We start from the raw sequence: 19,903 nt of genomic DNA on the forward strand, positions 1-19,903 counted from the left end.
TGTAAGCATTAGGGGTGGCAGTGGCTCAGGAGGTAGAGCACTCGTCTTGGGATCAAGAGATCGCAGTTTGAATCCCGGCTCCTCCATGTTACATGTCGAAGTGTCCGTGGGTAAGACACTGAACCCCTAATACCCCCAATAAGCAGGTTAGCGCCTCACATGGCTGTACGGCCGCTATTGGGAAATGTGATGCACAATGTAAAGCGCTTTGGGAAGTCTTGACTTGAAAAGTGTTATATAAATGCAAATCATTTAATTCAACCCCAAACGCTTTATGCAGCTGGCTCACTGCATACATGCCAACCTCCACGGCTCCATGCCCTTACAAAATGTTGAATTTTCCCTTACAAAATACAAAATAATATCACACCATATTTTTTTTCAAACGTGTTTATGTAGTTTAACATGTTATATTGTACATTGTTAATTAACATTTTGTTGTGAGATACTGAGTTGCTCAACATGAATGAGGTTTATTATAAAAAAGGTTCAAAAATTAAGTAGCTTGGACGTTCACCGTGGAAGGAAAAAAATACATGCAAATATAATTAAGTAGAATAATACATTTTCTTATTCAAACTATTAATTCATTTTCTGCAATAATTTATTGTTGGTAATATACTAACCACGAACCTGCCTTTTTTCATTTTCTCCTTTTAAACTTTTTTTCTTAACTTTTTTATACAACGTAATGATTCGTAATATAGTGCATTGAAGCAAGTGAGCCGTTTGAGAACCGGCTCTCTTTAATGAGTTGAGCCGAAAAAGCCGGTTCTCTGAAATGAGACGGACTTCCTCTCACTACACAACTACCACATGAAATCCGGGGCTGCAGACGCATGCGCACAGTACCATCAAACCGCTCACTTTGTTTGCATCGAAAAAAAACGTTGATTGATTTGCCGTTTCGTGATCATCTGTGTGTACCGGATGGTACCCATAATTGACAAATTTGCATTTTCCGTACAGATTTTCTCGTACGTCGTACACGTCTCAAAATGCATAATAAACGTACTTTGTACGGCAAAAACGTACAGGTTGACAGGTATGTTACTGGATGGAGATGGTACATGGGGTCTATGCGAATTTGAATGCTGCACACGCCTTAAATTCACTGTCTAAACCAGAATTGAAATGCAGCCTTGCATGTTTTTGTGGATTATTTGCTGCAAGGCAAGATATTCATTAAGTTTCGGTAAACTGCTATTTGAAATGAAACTGGAAGATAAATGATAGATGGCAGATAAGAATAAACATTGCAGCATGGTCTTATCCTTTAATGTAACAGTGTGTATTATGTAATGCCTCCTGATGGTAAAAACACTCATTAAAATACAATATTGATTTAAATAATAAACCAAATAGAAGAATTATATTAACAGGCAAGTCAAGAAATTTGCATTTATTTTACATAAAATGAGCCTCACCTTGAGGGGCGCTGAGGTCAGTGTCCGCCAACAGACTGCTAAGGGTCTCCGAAAACCAAAAACCTTGCAAAAGAATCGGACAAAAAAATTATTGTACAAGAGAAATTGAGAAATTTGGTCACTTTGAGTCTCCGTAGTAACTAAGCATTAGTTTCTGGTTGCACTACACAAAACATCGAAATCTATCTATCTACCCTGGTAATATCCCTTGAAAGGGGTGACCGACAGCAAGACAAACATACAAAACCAAAGAAAATAAAAAGGGAAAAAGGAGCAAAAAACACACCCAAAATATTTTGGAACATGGCCAACCCAAATGCCCAAACAAGTTAGGCACCTCGGCACCCAAGTTGGTCATGCTTTCATCCCTCCTGATGAAACGGGACACAAGAAAGCAGCCATGTCACTCGGGTCAGGGTGACACAACACACTCTTCTGTTCAACAGCAGCAGTTCCCAACAGCTTTCACTGGTTTACCCCTGCTGCATCATACGGGTGACCTGCCCATCCCTTAGAACGCGTCTAAACATCCCACTATCCTTTTACAACACATCTCCACTCATTCCTATCACCAACAAGAGCTCTAGCTTCCACTATATTTAGACCTCTTTCATGCAGTGCACTCATAAAACCATCCACCCACGTCAATCGTGGCATTCCTCTTTGTCTCCTTCCAACTACTTCTGCTCTTTAGATCCTCTTCAACATTCGCTCCTCATCCATCCTCTCAATGTGTCCAAACCAACCGAATACTCTCTTATCCACACGCGTGCTCAGTTCCACTACGCACTCTCCCTTTAATTCATGTACCCGTATACTTAAACTTATTTAAGTGATATTCTGTTTGAAAGTATCACAATACTCAAAAATCTGCAGCCTACAGCATATAAACGAAAGAACAAGGAAAAGAAGCATTTATCAGTGATGCACAGATGTATATTTATTGTTTGTACACTATGTTGCAGTTTTGTTAATCCAATATTATAAAATTCTATTTTTAATCATCACATTACATTTATTTCAATTAGGGGAGGGTGAAATGCTTTGGAAGTGTGTCAGGTAGTTTTAAATGTAAAGGAGATGATCCCGTTAATAATGTAAAACCTCATTGGTATGTCCAGTTGGGAAATAATCTTAAATTAACAGTGTGTAATATTCAGTGCCTCCTGGTGGTACAAAAAAAACGGTCGAGTGAAAAAAAACATTGATTTGAATACTAAGCAAAAATAAATGAACTTTCATACCAATGTTAATTTATATTTAAAAAACTGGTCGAAATATTTGTATTTCTTTTTCACCCTGGAATCCCTTTTTAGATCGGCGCCGTGCTCTTACAGCATCCTGCCGCCACGCTCTGCTGTGTGTCACTAGCCATCGCTCGTATCAAACAACACAGTGCCATCTAGTGGTAAAATATTACACGCTGGGGCTTTAAAAAGCAGAATCATTCCACTGGAAACGTCTCTCGTCCACAGGGTGGCAGAAAAAATGTCACACACAAAACTCGTGTTTCGACAGGGGGAAAAAACTAGTGACGTCATCTCCACGCGACCCGTCAAATCGCAGTAAAGCGTCTCCGGCTATCTAGACGTGTATTGACACCAAAAGTTGCAAACCAAAAGCGTGAGTTTTATTTACTTTTTAACGAACGCCGAAAATATTTATTTACCGCTATCCCGATTGAGTTTGAAGGCTGTGATAAATTGCTAGTCACGAGAAACTGCTGGCATCCTGAAGACCAAAGTGTGGGGGCATGAATGAAGAAGGTAAGACAAGAGCTGAGAGGGAGAATAACATTGTGAAATTAGTGCATTTTGTTATTTTATGCTTTTCATAATTTTTGTGGCCGAAGTGCTATATAAATGCAGACTATTTCCCTTATTAATTTCTTGTTGTAATATTTGTTCAATTTGGTGCTGTTATATCCTGTGTATGTATTCTTTGAGTTTTGCTACGTGGTCCTACTGTACTGCTACTGATTGTAAACGTGAAAACATCATGTTTTACTAGTATTGATCAAACATTTTGGTCACATTCTCTATTCATGAATGACGAATGTAGTCATTACTTGCTCGTGTTTTTTTAGTGCTTATTTTTACCATTTGCTCTTTTAATTTGTGGTCCAGAGCTGTTGGAGTACTTCCGCGGCCAGCTGAGGGAAGATCCCGATGTTGCTTCGGCGGTGGCCGCCATTCGCACGCTCCTTGAGTTCCTCAAGCGAGATGAAGGTGAGTTGAACTCAAGAATGTGTGTTGCTCTTGCTGGTATTACTAATGATCCCGTTGTGATTTTCAGGTGAGACCCTGTTGGGCCTGAGGGAGAACCTGAAGTGGGCCACCAACCGTCTGACCAGCGTGGATTCGTCTGTGGCTGTGTCATCGGGCGGCGACCTCTTCCTGCGCTTCATAAGCCTCACATCGTTGGAGCACCAGGTTGGACCTTATGCATTGCAAGTTGTACAAGTTGAAAATAAATGGCAGCATGCAGATTTGTATTTGAAATCAAACAAACTTTTCAAACAGTTGGCTTCTATATTAGCACATTCACAATCGCCACTTGGGCGAAGCCGTGCTAAGTGACATGTGATCTTGTGTGCCATCATAGCAGTGTGCAACTTCTCACTAAATTGTGCTGTCTTCACCATGGGGACCCCTATCAGGACTTGTCTCGCTGCAAGAAAGTGATGGAAGAGCGTGGACAACTGTTTGTGGACAAGATTTCCATGTCCAGGGGCAAAGTGGCCAAACTGTGTCACACTTTCATCAAAGATGGAGCTGTAAGTCTCATACTCATTTTGTCAAAACAACATCTGACTGACATTCTTCCTCATGCCATGAGGCTCTTTAACTCCACCTGGCAGAGTAAAGGCCCACATTAAACCACACCACCTACATTGGATATTACCGAATCTTACTGCAATATGTATTCTGTGTAGCACTATTTAGTTACTCTTTATAACACGCTACAGTGGGCATTTGCACGTCACACTGGGTATTTGTATATTGTATTCTTTTGGCTTTATTATTGTACTGTTCTCAGCTCAGGGATGCTGCTGGAAATGTGAATTTCCCTTAGGGGATGAATAAAGTATCTATCTATCTATCTATCATTAACATATTGTGACTTTCTCCCACCTGCCCTGCTCTCGGACAGAAAATATTGACACACTCGTATTCCCGTGTGGTCCTCAAAGTGCTGGAGAAGGCGGCAGCTGAGAAGAAACGTTTCTCCGTGTTTGTCACAGAGTCAGAGCCAGATGGCGCCGGGTGAGTTGCCGCCTACGGCGCACAAATCCTGAAAGATTTTCTTTATATCATGCTGTTGTTTGGTTTTCAAAGGCGACTAATGGCTGAACACCTGAGCAAACTCAACGTTCCTGTCACAATCATCTTGGACGCTGCTGTGGGGTGAGAAAGTATTTGAACGCGAATGCTTGAAAGGCCAAAAAACCTGAATAAGCGGAAAACATCAGAATTGTATTTGAGAATCATTCAAGACTTGTCAAATGGTTTTAGAGACTCTCAGCTTGATGTCACTGATTCATACAGAGCCGTGAAAGTTGATTCAGACCAGTGATAATGTAAAAAATATTTGTAGGATTCTGACTTTTGCCTTGGAATTTTGACTCTTTTCCTCAAAATTCTGAAATGTAGTCAGAAAATTTTAGAATCTTGCCAATACTTTTGACTGTCTTCACTGGCTCTATCCCTCCATATAAAACAGAACACACCTACAAATTTAGAGGGGTTTGAATATTTCCAATGCTTTTAGAAATGTATAAAAACTAACCAAGTCCTAACAGTTATATAAAATTTGGAATTATAGTTTGCCTTTATTTTGATAATCAAACAAGGTGTTGAATAGGTTATGTTTTGGGTTCTTATATTTACGTAATCCCTTTTTTTCTGCAAACACAGGACATCAATAACCTTGCTGTAGGTTATGGCTGCCAACAAGGGAAGAGATAAGATTGTTAAGAGGGATGTGTAGACTTTTTGTATTCACGTTTGTGGCAAGGTTTCATTTTTGTACTGTTTTGGTTTCTTGAACATAGTGTATGAACAAGGTACTAAAGAGAGAATAACTGGGGGATCAAGTATGAATATGTACTGTATCTAGTGCGTATTTAGTCCATCCATCAATATTTTCTGCCCGGCTTATCCTCCTATATATTAAATTAATGTAATATAACCTTATAGAATTATTGTTTACAACGCAAACTGAATGATAACAAGAGACCATGCTGTTATGTTTGTGTACTCTTCTAATAAGTTTCCCAAACATTTTAAATACAGTAAATGATTCACTTTTTCGGTTATAACTCATCATTATTCTGTAATTTAACACTTTTTACAGAAACTCACATTTGCTTTTCGTTATTTCATGTCTTTGATGTTTCAGAGTGAGTTAACTGGTAATTTCATGTTTCTTTGCTTCATCCAAGGAGCAAACCGCTTGCAGCACACCTTAGAATGTCCAAAACCAACCCCCTGTTGTGTTTTATTTGACGTTGCATGCCTCAGGTATGTCCTGGAGAAGGTGGATCAGGTGATAGTAGGCGCAGAAGGCGTGGTGGAAAGCGGCGGCATCATCAACAAGGTTTTTCACCATTCCCCTTGCATGTTTTCTCATTTGATTGTCAACAATTGATGTCCCCCGTGCCCGCCCTGCAGATCGGCACCTACCAGATGGCCGTGTGCGCCAAAGCTCACAACAAAGCGTTCTACGTGGTGGCCGAGAGTTTCAAATTTGTGCGTCTATATCCGCTCAATCAGCAGGATGTGCCCGACAAGTTCAAGGTAAAATGAGTTGGTGACTAATGTGACATGAAATGTCACACATGCGGAAAATGATCAACCAATGGCAGTACATTTTCATACTTTGGTACCATACTAGGACTTTTAAATGGCCCTTGCCTGCCAAATAAGAAAACATGTGAAAATGGCATTACTGATAATTATTGGCTTGAGAAAAAGGCTAAAAAACGATTTCATTTTGAAAACAATAATTGCACTTAGTTTTTTTTTTTTTTTACCAATCACATAGTTTGTTAAAACTAGGAAATAATTAAGCATTTTTACGTGAGATAGTGCCCTTACTGTTAAGATTTGTCATGTGATAATGGCCATGCTAGCATGCAGTTATGGCAATATTGAAAAGTTAAAAAAATATGACCAATTGAGATGGTCTTCCTATCTCCCATGCATGGAAAAAAATATAATCCCCAAAATAATTTTGCACAAGAATAATGTAATGTTAGACGAAAAATAGAATATGGCCTTTTAAAAACATCAATGTTTCATTTCTTTTTACATGGAGAAAGCAAAATACTGCAAAATAACATCATTTTAATAATTGTATCCAAAACAAGGGTCTCAAACTCAATTTACTCAGGGACTGTCTGTGTTCCAGGTTCCAGGTGAAGTGGGACTATTGTATTTAACGTTCCACCATTTTAAATGTCTTTTTTTTCTACACAAATAAGATGTTAAAATAATAAAATCAACAAAGATTATTATCAAAATAAATCAATCAGTAATCAATAAATATATAGAGAACATAAGAAATCAGATAATGTGAGAAGAAAAATATACTTGTCGGTAGTTAGAAGTCCATGTGAATGTGGTGTCTGTCTCTCCCTCCCTCTGTCATTCTCTCTGCCAATTTCACTTTGTCTCACGGTTTCAACAGTAGCCACCAGCCAAGTACTTTGACTTTCAAATATCATGTTTAAAACACACATCAGACAGAACTCGCATTTACCAGCTTTTTTTTCTTTTAAATCCTGCACTCGTCGCTGGCTGCTCCGGGAATTCGTACCCAATTCTCACAGGCCACACTGACGTTAAACCTCCATAAAAAGGCGGAGGCGTCAAACTATATTCATGGGCTGCAAGTTTGAGACCCCTAATTTAGATGTTTGAATCTGTTCAGAAATGGAGATGGGACAGCTAAGAAATGTTGAGCTTCAACCCAATTTAAGGTTTTCATGTGCGACTGATCCGACCTGACTGCTTGTGTTTTGTTCAGTACAAGGCGGACACATTGAAGACTCTTGCCAACCTGTCGGAGGAACATCCACTGGTGGACTACACACCGCCCTCTCTCATCACGTTGCTTTTCACTGACCTGGGCGTCCTCACGCCTTCAGCTGTCAGTGACGAGCTAATCAAGCTCTATTTATGAAACGCCAATAAAAAGAATAAAAAAAGTCTTTATTGATGCGCCCCTCCAGTGATCTGTCTCTCAAAGTCTTCCTCACAGATTTTCCCCTTCTTCAGTTTTTTTAGGAGACGAGTGTCCTTGAGGAGCTCATCGATGTCGTCGTCATGCTCGTCATCGGAGCCCTAGAGGCAACACAGAAACGTCAAAAACCGGTCTATTTGGTTAGCTTTACTCAACCGTTAGGGCCAACAAAACCAAATTTAGTTCGAGATTAGACCAATTAATGACTTGAATTAGTTTGACCCAACCTCCTGAGTTATTTACGCTGGAACACTCTAAACAGACATTTTTTCAAATGCCACAAACAACCCATCTCTGGTAACAACAAAGTCAAATTTTCAAACACAGTGGCGCCTCTACATATGAGCTACTCTATTTCTGTGAGGTATGAGATGTTTTTTGAGCAAAAATCTTACCCGACAGAAGATAAAATATTAGAATTTAGAATCTACCACTAGAGGATTGTGTGCTCAAATGGACTGTCATTCTGGCTTTGGTACAGCATAGGGAAGCAGCAAGTGCAGATACCAAAGTCGCAGAATAGTTTACGCTCTTCACTTATTTCTGGAGAAGGTTATGACCCGCAGCAAGGGTTGAACTGCAAGGAAACGAGCAGTTTTTAAAAAAAATACCACGCAGAACATTTATCACCGCTGAGAAGAAATAGCTGCAGGGCCACATGTCCATGAAAGAGACCACAAGTCAATGAAACATAGTGTAACCTTTGCATTAAGCTCCAATGTCAGTGGTGACTAAAAATTAAAGCCGCTGCTGGAGTATCATGCAGAAAAGCTATGCACATCCAAGACTCCGAGTTAGAAACCGCCAACTTTGTCCATTGTAAGTGCTCATAATAAACTTGCATTTTTTGGTTAATATCTTATTTATTTATTACTGTACCTTCATATTGAATTATTTGAATGAGTTTTAAGTGATCTGGAAGATGTGTTTTATAGCCATTTAGGATTTAGTTGGATATTTTTGGGTGACCTGGAACAGATCAATTTTTTTTTTAGTTTTTGTCATGAGAATAATTCATTTAAAACATAAAATTCTAGATATGAGCTTGATCCTGGTAAAAAATAATCTTGTAAACTAGAGGGGACACTGTAGCAACAACCTGAGTCCACTTTTCAAACACTAATATGTTCTACCTGCGCACGTTTCCTCTTAGTGGCGTTCTTCTTGCGTCTCTCCTTCTTGGCCTTCTGTTTGGACCATGCTTCCTTGTGAATGACTTTCTTGGCCTTCATTGTGTCATCTTCCTCCTTCTCCTTCAATTTGCGCTCTGCGAGCATTTTCTGCCGCAGCTTCTCACGCTGTTTATCCTTGTAACGAATGGTTTCAGTGTCCACTGCCGCTGGCTGGAAGTCAGGGAAACTCTTATCGCGCAGTTCCGGCATCTTTGGAAGGCGAAGGAGGGCGAAACCGCGGGCTACTGCTGCAAAGTCCAAATCTATGAGAAAAAAAGAAAACATGTTGGGACAGACGGGTTTGTGAAGATGATTGATAAAGATTTTACCTTTGAGCCTGAAGATGAGGCTGCACTCGTGTTTAGCGTAGGCCTGAACGTACGACACGAAAGCCTTCATGCCCTTATCAAAGTTGGCGCGGTCCGCCTTTGCCAGCACCTTCACTTTGGGCAAAACGTCCACCACGTCGTTCACAGCGGGCAATTTCTGTAGTGGACACTGCAGAAAAAATGATTGAGGGGAATTTTTCCAAAATGAGCTGATGACAGAAGTGCCACCAGGCAATATTTCCCTCTAATTACCACACCTAGAAACCCCAAATTCGGCAGAAATTTTAAAGTGCACTTCATAACATGGTGCGCCTAATAAACGGCAGATAGTATTGGAAATGCAAGTTTTTAACTTCCATATATGAGGAACGATTGAACAATTAATCATCGCTGATCCAAATCACAATAGATACAGCAGGATTTGAACCCGGGTTTTGGCAATCAAGGAGCAAACACTTTATCACTAGATTGTGGCACAGATAACATACAAAAAGGCATTAGACTTTATCTCATTATCACACTATCTTTGCTCACGTGCCAGAAACACCGATTTGCTTAGTACAATCTGATAGGTTAAACAGTCCCCCCACTTCTTCACCTGTGCGTCAATAACTTAAAAGACAGAAACAGAAAAAAAAAGTTGTACAACAAAATACAAGCCATTTTCTGTTCAAAATGTTGCCCCTACGACCCTAGTGGTTAAGGGATCAACCAACCAACCAATACATATTAAACAGAAAAGTTATTGATGCACAGGTGAAGTGGACAGAGGGTTTAAACTAATCAGAATGCACTATGCAAAGCAGTGTTTCTGTCACCAAGAGTAAAAATAGTGTGATGATGACGTTAGCTCTAATAGCTTTTCGTTTGCCATCTGTGCTGCTGGTGGTAAAGTGTTGGCGCCATCACCGCCGCGATCCGGGTTCAATTCTGGTTGCAAACAATGTTTTTCGATTTTTGTCAGCAACAGGGTTGGGTAGGGTTACTTTAACTTGATTACTTTCAAATACTTTTGGATTACTCCAATACCAAATATGCTAATAAAAGACTAACTAAATATGAATAAAATGACTAAATTTTGTGCAGGCTTGGGGAGTAACGGAATACATGGAACGGCAAAAATGATGTTGGCAAGCTGTTTGGATTTATTTTCATTTTGTTTCTGTCGCATTTTATGTTAGTTTTGCCGGAGATCAAAGAGATCAAAGCCAGGGGAGAAAGCTTACCACGTGTTGTGAGTCATCATTTTATTCATATTTAGTTTCTTTTGTCTTCATCCATCCATCCATCCATTGTCTTCCGCTTATCCGAGGTCGGGTCGCGGGGGTAGCAGCGTTAAAAGGGAAGCCCAGACGTCCCTATCCCCAGCCACCTCCTCCAGCTCATCCGACGGGACCCCGAGACGTTCCCAAGCCAGCCGAAAGACATAGTCTCTCCAACGTGTCCTGGGCCGCCCCCGGGGCCTCCTGCCGGTGGGACATGCCCGGAACACTTCCCGAGGGAGGCGTTCTTTTATCTTTTATTATTATATTTGGTATTGGAGTAATCCAAAAGTAATTGAAAGTAATCAAGTTAAAGTAACCCTACCCAACCCTGGTCAGCAATATATCACGACCTAATGATCATTACACTTTTATATGCCACAAATGTATAAAGAGCCCAAATCTTATCAATATCATGCCATCTACGTTCTGGTGCGCCTTTGTATGAAAATATACGGCAAAATACTTTTTGGAGGGTTCGCCTTATAGTACAGAAAATACAGTAACTTAGGTAACCTTCTGGTTGATGGAAAGAAAGTTGACATATGACTCCTCCATTGGAAGCAGGAAGACTAGCGCGTTACCATGGTTTCCGATCCTTGCCGTACGACCGCATCGATGCACAAAAGCACTGGAAAGTGGGCAGAGTTGTTCTGACTTATCTATGATGCAATTTAGCAAACATGCACAACTCACCTAGCGCTGCTGGGGGGGTCGTACTGCAGCACCCAGTTGACGTCAGGGATGTCGATGCCGCGTGCCATGACGTCTGTGCACACCAGGATGCCGCTGCAGCAGAAATGTGGCAGATGTAAGAGTGCCGCAAGGATGGATTGACGTGCCAACCATCGCTCACGTTTTAAGGGCTCGGAAGTCGGCAAAGATTTTGTTGCGCTTATGTTTCATCTTGCCGTGGATGCAGTAGACGGGGACCTTTTTCACCAGTGTCTCCAGAGCATGGCCAAAGTAGTCCACGCAGGCGCATGTGCTTACAAGGAGGAAGGAGAGAAAAATAATCCTTTTTATTTGTATAGAACTTTCATACAATAAAATGAAACTTAAATGAGCAGAAGAAAACCGAATAGGGGGATAGGGCATAAAGGGAAGAATAAGGGTGGGGAATAAAAATAGATGCAAACAGGAAAAGAAACGAGAAGAATCACAAAAGAAAGATAGATAGATACTTTATTCATTCCCGCAGGGAAATTCACATTTCCAGCAGCATCCCTTCGCTGAGAACAATACAATAAAGCAAAAGGAATACAATATACAAATACCCAATGTGACGTGCTAATACCCACTGTAGCGTGTTGTATAGAGTATTTAAATAGTGCTACATAAAATACACACTGCAATAAAAGTACGGTAATATGCAATGTAGGCGGTGTGGTTTAATGTGGGCCTTTACTCCGCCTGGTGGAGTTAAAGAGCCTCATGGCATGAGGAAGAAAAGATCTCTTCAGTCTGTCCGTGGTACAAGCTGCTCTTCTGTCTGGATATAATGCTGTGTAGTGGATGTGATGAATTGTCCATGATTGACCGCAGCTTTTTCAGTGCCCGTAAAGGAATAGGAAGATGAGAAAAGGAAGGGATGGAAAGAGGCAGAAGATGGGTTGGTGAGAGAGTAGAGGAGGAAAATCAAGATAAAACATTTAAAACAAGAGTAAAAGCAGGAGAATAAAAAATTGCAAGGTGAATATGAGAATAGAATGATGAGGATTAGAGGTAAGAGAAATTACGTTTGAGCCGAAAACATCAATCATTACGTCTGGGTTCGGGCCGGGCTTCTCTTGTTGATTTATTTTTTTAATTGTGCACCCGTGATTGTTTTTTTTTCTTTGTGGGGCATCCATACAGAGCAGGATGCGCGCAAGGTGGCACTGTCAGACCCAGAGAAGCGGGCATGCAGTGGGGGCGGATTCGCCCACTATCACCCTTCTTTCCTCCTCCTCACAAATTAAATATAGAAAATGTTTAGAGTATTGCTTCCTTCATTATAAATGATATACACAATGTAAGGCTATCTTAAATTAATTTGTGTGAAGAACCGTGAACACTACCAGCAGGCCGAATCGGTAACCACCTAATTAGATTCTGAACCAAGTAATACACAATTTAAGCAATTTTCTCTACAGTTTTCATTGATATCATGGCATCGTGCATTGTGTTCATTAGGGACAGGTAAAGGTGGGCACTCTGTGTTGGTGGGTTTGACTGTCTGTGTGTGCGGCTGTGATAGGCTGATGTGACTGTGAGCTCGTGATGGGCTCATGTATATTGTCAGCCTACGTCTCCGGATGTAAACCAACTCAGAGCACGGCTACAGCTAGCATTTAGCAGCTCGTTACATTATAAGAGAAATTCTTTAAGTAAATCGGACTGTAAGGAAAGTCAGAAGAATGCAAGAAATGCTGATCACCAACAGGTACTTTGTGGGATTATTATTGGCCTCCAGAAGCGACTCGGGCGGCATCTGGGGAGAAGGCAAGAGTGGTGGTGCTGGTTCGGCCTACTGCTAACAGCTAGGCTAAAAACTCTCCGAAGCCACCGCTGCAGACCCTGTATCTTGCCAATAATAGGTCTGTTAGCCATATGGATGATTTGGGGCCACAACCCTTGGGAAAAACCACTACATTGGGGATGGACTTATTTTAATCATTGCCATATCCGTCTCCATTAAAGGACACCAGATGCTAGCATGGAGGTCGCCATTAACTGCAAAAACCAAGGTATCTCTGTATCCAAAACGGCTCTTTCTTACTTTTACGCTTTTTATACAACACTAACAAAAAAACTGCGATGATAGGCATAAAGTAACTCAACAAAAAACCTCCGCCACCCCCTTTCCTTTTACCTATTGTATTGTACATCCCGAACAGCTTTGCTAAAAGTAAGATAATAGCAGATTTTTGCCGCAGGGAAAAAATAAAAGGCTCCTCAAACTCAGTTGGGCCTTTTTAACACATACGTGATAGAGAAAATATTCTACTTTCATCTTTTTAAGGACACCTCAAACGACGCACCCACATTTTGAAAGGGACCAAATATATTGTTATACTTTAACTCAGAGAGTTTCCAAACCAGTTTGATGCAATTTATCTATTTACAAACAAATAAAAGTAATACAAGATGGACAGGTAGATGTCCGCATGTATATTTATTCATGAATGCAAATTAGAAAAATTGGATAGGTCTATAGCAAAGGTCTCCAACGTGGTTCCCTTAAAGGACAGCTGTGGTGCCCGCAGACCTGTTCTGAAAATAGATAATCATTGCTGCGTCATTGTGATTTCCTGGTAAAAATATTGAGTCTATTTAACCCTACTTCCAAGGCAGATAAAAGGTAGATATAAAGAAAACAAATCAATCAGTAAATCCTTTTTCCCCTCCTGGGTTGGCCGCTCTCCCAAGCTTTTTTAACCCAAAGAGCAAAGAGAGGAAAAAGGAGAGAAAGAGAGGAAAGGAAAAGAAAGAATAAAAGAGAAAGAGACCGTGCGACTCAGAATGTTTATACACTATTCGGATAAGTCGTGACATAGTAGTACCTGAAAAAAACGAGCTGCTTTTGATGTTTGTGTTGCCGTAAAAATGCCACCAGCTGGTTAAACTTGTCCTCAGCACGACACACCTGAAGGAAAGTAAACGTGAGCATGTTGAATGCGTGCAAAAGTGCTTATGACTGACCGTGTAGTAGTTGCAAAGTGTGGATGGCGTTTTCCGGGCGGCGTTGTCCGCAACGCCCTTCTCCTTGACGGTGATGCGGACCGGGTTCCTGAGTCCAGCACGGACCAGCTTCTCTAGTTCCTGTGTCTGCGTGGCCGAGAATAACCCCGTGCGCCGCTGCTTGGGCAGGAAGCTCAAAATGGTGTTCAGACTGCAGGAAAAATGCCATAGTTAAAATAAAAACATTGGCGGGGAGAAGCTCATCACAATTTTTAATTCTTAATTGAGTCTTCCCAAATATTCTGAAAAATTAAAAATAAAGTTAAAAGTTAAACATTTTCTCAGTTAGGTAGGTGCTAACAATACCCAACTGAGTTCAAAGATCTCATGCTTTTTTCACCGCGCCTGTCTCCTTATATCAAAGGTATTCGGGTGGCACACTATAGGTAGGAGAAATGGGCAGGTGAGTGGTGTAAATTGATGTCATGCTCGTCCCCGTGAGCTTTATTTGTTTATATTTGCAGGGTTCAAATGTGATTTTATGGCCAAACGTGATCACTAAAGGACTTTCAATTTCTCAAGTATCAATATACGAAAAAGTTCAGTGAGAATCATGTTTTTATTTTCAGATACAAATATTTTTAAGGGATTTACAAATGTAATTTTTGATCTCGCTGATACATTTATCAAAATATGATTTTTAGATTTTGAGTTGATCGCAAATATACCTGTAGATCTGAACAATACGAATGTTAATATTTTTGAGACAACTCTCACTCTGTATAGATGTTGGGTAAAACAATGATAATATGTAGCTTACATTTTCAGTGGCAGGAAGTTCTTCCCGTTACAATTTACAACTGGGAAACGCAACCTTTTTTTGCATGGCCCACAATAAATGTCCATAATTGACACGTAATCCTTGCACTAATACACATTTAATAGTGCCCCGTTTGGGTGTAGCAGGCACCTGTTGGGCGTGACCTGTAGGGGGCAATGACGCTTCATGGGACAATGTTATACAAACTAATGCCAGCTGCTGTTAATTACAAGGAAAGAAATGCAATGGAAAAGCAAACCCACAGCAGAGTATTGCCGGCTTCGTTTTTAAGAAGACTTGTTGCAACACACAGCAACACTTTCAAATATTTACAAGCATTTTACGCAAAATTCAAGCACTTTTCTGTCTTTGAAAACACAACATTATAATTCAAACTATGTCCAGGATTTGAAGCACCTGTTCTGGCCTTACAACTTGGTATCAATCCTGCTAATAGCCCGAACGTGTCCACAATTATCCAAAATTTCGTCAGGCAGCCCTGTTGCATTTATTACAATACAAATCTCTCATAAGGCGTCATTTTTGTGCTCTCGCATCCCTATCCAGCATGGTAGGCGATTGAATTATACATCAGTCTTGAGACCGTCACTTATGAACGAGGCTGCAATGATGTTACAAGCCGGAAGTGGCACTTTCGAGTAAAAAAGTTCAAAATTTCGTCCAATTCCTTCAAGTGTGCCAAATATTTTCAGCTAATGGGTTACCGTAATGGGACAATACTTAGATTCAAAAAGACAAAAATCTCTGAAAAACTGAACACCCACAATTCATAGGTTTGTCATTGATTGTAGACCCTCAAAGATTGCAGCAAAATATGAGCAAATTACAACCCTGCAGGGTCCCGTTCTCTATTTAACAACCCCAAAATAATTCTTTAGTACTTATGTTATTATTATTTTATGTTAAATGACTAACCAAAGCATCTTCTCACATGTCCTGTGTTGCCACGGTAACCTTGAAAGTTACTTTACTGATTACTTTCTTACTTAAAAACTAAAAAAAAAAATAATTTGTGAATAAATGGATCTAAAACAAACAAAGTTACACAACAAGTAACTTTTTAGTTACGTTCTGCGGCCGCTGAGAACATCACCCCAATAAAAAATTGACAAATGCTCCTGTAAATACTTCAATAGATTCTAGTAAAAGTTCTTTTAAAAAATGAACAATCTTCTATGAAATGTAAAAAAAAATCACCTTATAAATCAATAAACAACATAGAATATAAAACAACAAAAAAGTAGATATGAAAATACAATTGACAATATCTTTAAAGCATTATATGAAGACAGTCTTATCCCGACTATATGATGTAAGAATATCTATATTACTGTTACATGTTTTAAACAGATATGCTCAACTACTCCTGGCTGCTTCACACAACATGTCAGTTATTAGATTAGAAACAAAAAGTAAAACATTACCAAATCAAATTAGTAACTCCAGATAGACTACTAAAACGTTTGAGTGGTAATTCCTCAAAACAGCAGTTAATTATAATAGCTTGTCACCGGCAACATTGCTCACGCCATCATGGTTCCTGAGCCTCACGACCACTTCAAAACTCTAATTTTATCCAAATAAAGCTTGTGAAGTCACATCCCAGGTCAAAATATAAACGCTGGGGTGACCGAGGCTTTTCTGTTGCAGCCCCCAGGCTCTGGAATCAGTTCCCCGTTGAGATCAGTCTCGTTTATGACCTGGGAATCTTTAAGTCCACGCTAAAAACTCAGTTCTTCAGGATTGGCTTTTAATACCCAGTAGTATGACGACACTTTGATTATATCTTATATTATTCAATATTGTTGTATTTTATTGTTCATCGTTTTCATTTTTGCTTGGTTTTTACTTATTACTTCTCTACTGTAATCACTTTGGTACCCTGAAAGGACTGTTGGAAAGGGCTGTAAAAATAAAGTAAATTTACTAAAACAAGGCTTATACGCATCAGAGACAATATTTTTTGAGTATACATGGCCTTGGCAAGAGTAAAAACCACAAGAATCGTATTTAAAGGTTTTATTTTTTTAAAGAAACAATTTGGATAGGTTTTCCTATTCAAAATAAATGTGCACGTTTTCCCTTGTCTATGAAAATAATGAATGGGAGGATAATGTTTTCTCAGCCTTTGTTTTATAATGCTATCAAGTAGTATACCTGTTCTCGAAGCCCATGTCAAGGAGTCTGTCAGCCTCATCCAAAACAAGCACGTCGAGACTCTTGACAGAGCTGGCCAGGTCCACACCATCCTTCTTCCTGCGGAACATGTCCTCCAGGCGGCCAGGCGTAGCAACCACAATGTTAGCCCTGCAATACAACAAACATTTATGAGTCTACTCCAAAAGAAAAAACATGACTATATTGGTTTATCAAGAGGCTTGTCTAATCAAAAATTTATGGTTAATAATCTTTAGAATATGCATAAAAATCCAACTGTTTCTATCCACCTTAGGTTAAGGCCATTTTGAGAACATGAAATCACAGCATATAACAGGTCACGTGTAATTTGGGTTTGGATTTAAAATTATTCCCGCCAGCCATCACAGCGTTTCTATTTTTCTGATACAAAATGTGCCTTTACCCGCTTGCCTTGAACTTTTCAACGTCTTCCATCGGGTTGTTGCCGCCGATCATCAGCATCTGCCTGAAAGCCAGGATGACAGGAGTTAAAATGTCAAATATTTTACAAAAACCTGCTGTGATAAAATGGTCTGTTTCATCTGAGTATTTTGTATGTATTGAATGGAGTTCAGCTTACGTGAACTGTGGAAATTTGCAGAGGAAGTGTTCGATCACTTCGCTGATCTGCATGGCTAGCTCGCGTGTGGGCGTGACCACCAGCGCACCGATCTACATGTCATACATAAGATATGTTAATACCAAAAATACACATGCAAATGTCAGAAATGTGAGCATAAATTTCTAATGTGAAGTTAGTATGGGACTTGTCAATTTTATTTGGAATATTGGAGGTCTTTTAAAACAAAGGCATTCCCAATTTGTGGTAACAGGGCATATTTGGAACCTGTCACGTAAGCTACCCATCTACCCACCATACACACCACTGAAAAAGGCAAAAAAAAAAAAACTACCTGCATCTTCTTTAGCTTCTCTTCTCTCCTGAGCAAAACCTCCAGAATGGGAATGACGAAAGCGAGTGTCTTACCACTCCCGGTCACCTGTACAACAATATGTCGCAATACACAAAACAGGAATGTAAATGAACACACTCTAATAAATTAGGGACTCATAGATGTGTATCACGTGACACAATTCTCTGCCGTGGATGTCCAGTAGATGGGCTAGTTTTTGAAAAACCCCGTCTTTATAAAAACTATTGTCTTTGTAGTGCTCACTTCAGATCTGGCAAAGCAATTTTTAATCTTCCGTTGTTAATCAGACTATTGATCTACGGCAAGACGTGGACGGACATTGCATTATTAAAAGGCCTAAACCATGTTTAAATATTCTTATCCCCACTATTCGATACCCATCTCATGACGTCACAAGTTGCAAAGAAAAAAAAACGAGTCGCTAGGGTCCTCACAGTCAATCAATGCCACACGTTGACGTTTTTCCAGTATTGTTAACATTTTTGATTAATTTAAAATAGTGAACACCGTATTTTTTGTACGGGAAAAAAAAGCGTGTTTTTGTTAGACCTAGCTAATCCCGATCGTCTCGGTCACTGGTAGCAGACGAAACATAATCGTAGATTGTTAATGTATTGTCGCAGCACATTAGCAAATGTTATACGTAATCGATAAAGCTTATATATAGAAAGATTGAGACAGTTTTTGTTACTGAGTAAAATAATCTGTTGAACGGATAAATACAAAATCCTGCATTGCTACGTATAAATAATAAGCAACATTTAAAGTGGGAAAATAAAGTAGATGCAGAACGTTGTTTGTGGTAAACAAAATCAATTCGATTAAACAAATTATCTTTGTTTTCAATCTACTTTATTTTTTGACACATATTTCGACTTACCGCCTCGGCAGCCACATCTTTGTTTCTCACAAAAAGTGGGATACAGGCAGCCTGGGTGGAATTAGACAGAGTATTAAGATACTGTAATTTTCTGATGTACTTTTATACCATTGAGTCAAATCACTGATCATACCTGGACAGGCGTCATATACGTGAAATTGAGCTCGCAGAGCGTTTTTAAGATATTGGTGTTCAATTGAACAGGTAAACTGTCCCACGTCCCATCAGTCGTGTTTTCCATGCTGGAAAGTAGCTACCCCGGAACCGGTAGCCGATGCTAAAGCTACACAATTTATTAACACTTCCGGTTTGCGTTTATCAATCAAGTTTTATTAATGCAGCCATACATCTAAAATAAACGCCAACGGGTTTGGAGAAAATAACTATTCAAAGCAATTATTTTAATGAATTACTGAATGAAGAACGGGTAGTCCAAAAGCATTCAGAAAAAAATGGCTTACTTGTGTTGCGTCGATTACGCTCCGGTGGGAAACTTAAGCAACAACTTAAACAAAACTTAGATCTTTTTAATTTTGCCTGAAACATTCGTGCATATAATCTAAAAACAGGTATTTAAATGCAACTGTATAAATAGAAAAAAATACTACCTATCAAAAACGTGGTAAGTGGGCGTAACTTTTCCTCTTAAATCTTAATTTATATATCACTGTCTCTCTCTCATCTCATTAGCTGCACCGCTTATCCTCAGTTGGGTCGCGGGGGTGCTGGAACCCATCCCAGGAATAATCGGGCAGTGGACACCGTAAACTGGTTGCCAGCCAATCACAGGGCACACAGGGACAGACAACTCGCTCGCCCATTCAAACCTAGGGACAATCTGGACCGGACAATCCACCTGAAATGCATGTCTTTGGAATGTGGGAGGAAACCGGAGTGCCCGGAGGAAACCCACGCAAGCACGGGGAGAAACTGTCTCTCTACACTTTTTAAAATAAATGGAACAGCATTC

The 19,903-nt window shown here is 39.8% G+C and overlaps 2 protein-coding genes across 2 annotated transcripts; one reads left to right on the top strand and one right to left on the bottom strand.

Annotated features, from left to right (window-relative positions):
* Positions 1 to 2,948: 2,948 nt before the first annotated feature.
* On the top strand, positions 2,949 to 7,665 carry eif2b1 (eukaryotic translation initiation factor 2B, subunit 1 alpha). The gene is made up of 9 exons (XM_088355522.1): positions 2,949 to 3,193; positions 3,554 to 3,655; positions 3,723 to 3,859; positions 4,087 to 4,203; positions 4,581 to 4,693; positions 4,766 to 4,834; positions 5,951 to 6,026; positions 6,101 to 6,226; positions 7,458 to 7,665. Exons 1-9 carry the CDS (start codon positions 3,181 to 3,183, stop codon positions 7,611 to 7,613), a joined length of 909 nt encoding a protein of 302 aa, XP_088211648.1. The 5' UTR covers positions 2,949 to 3,180; the 3' UTR covers positions 7,614 to 7,665.
* Positions 7,624 to 19,803, bottom strand: ddx55 (DEAD (Asp-Glu-Ala-Asp) box polypeptide 55). Its single transcript, XM_088355521.1, has 14 exons — positions 19,067 to 19,803; positions 18,934 to 18,984; positions 18,033 to 18,119; positions 17,699 to 17,790; positions 17,522 to 17,584; positions 17,098 to 17,247; positions 14,121 to 14,310; positions 13,982 to 14,064; positions 11,293 to 11,424; positions 11,133 to 11,225; positions 10,953 to 11,067; positions 9,175 to 9,343; positions 8,807 to 9,108; positions 7,624 to 7,774 (listed from the first exon to the last, which is right to left on the bottom strand). The coding sequence occupies exons 1-14, from the start codon at positions 19,172 to 19,174 to the stop codon at positions 7,643 to 7,645; spliced, it is 1,767 nt and encodes a 588-aa protein (XP_088211647.1). The 5' UTR covers positions 19,175 to 19,803; the 3' UTR covers positions 7,624 to 7,642.
* Positions 19,804 to 19,903: the final 100 nt, after the last annotated feature.

The sequence above is a fragment of the Urocampus carinirostris genome, chromosome 16 (assembly GCF_059441175.1).
Source record: "Urocampus carinirostris isolate Australia breed hairy pipefish chromosome 16, RoL_Ucar_1.0, whole genome shotgun sequence".
In the NCBI taxonomy this organism is placed as follows: Eukaryota; Metazoa; Chordata; class Actinopteri; order Syngnathiformes; family Syngnathidae; genus Urocampus; species Urocampus carinirostris.

Excerpts from the sequence above, each read along its gene's own strand:
- eif2b1 (XM_088355522.1), top strand. Across the intron at positions 6,027-6,100 it reads GCGGCGGCATCATCAACAAG|ATCGGCACCTACCAGATGGC; the intron begins GTTTTTCACCAT and ends CCCGCCCTGCAG. Across the intron at positions 6,227-7,457 it reads ATGTGCCCGACAAGTTCAAG|TACAAGGCGGACACATTGAA; the intron begins GTAAAATGAGTT and ends TGTTTTGTTCAG.
- ddx55 (XM_088355521.1), bottom strand. The coding sequence starts at position 19,174 with ATGGAAAACACGACTGATGGGACGTGGGACAGTTTACCTGTTCAATTG. Across the intron at positions 14,065-14,120 it reads CACTTTGCAACTACTACACG|GTGTGTCGTGCTGAGGACAA; the intron begins GTCAGTCATAAG and ends ACTTTCCTTCAG. Across the intron at positions 7,775-8,806 it reads CTAAGAGGAAACGTGCGCAG|GGCTCCGATGACGAGCATGA; the intron begins GTAGAACATATT and ends TGTTGCCTCTAG.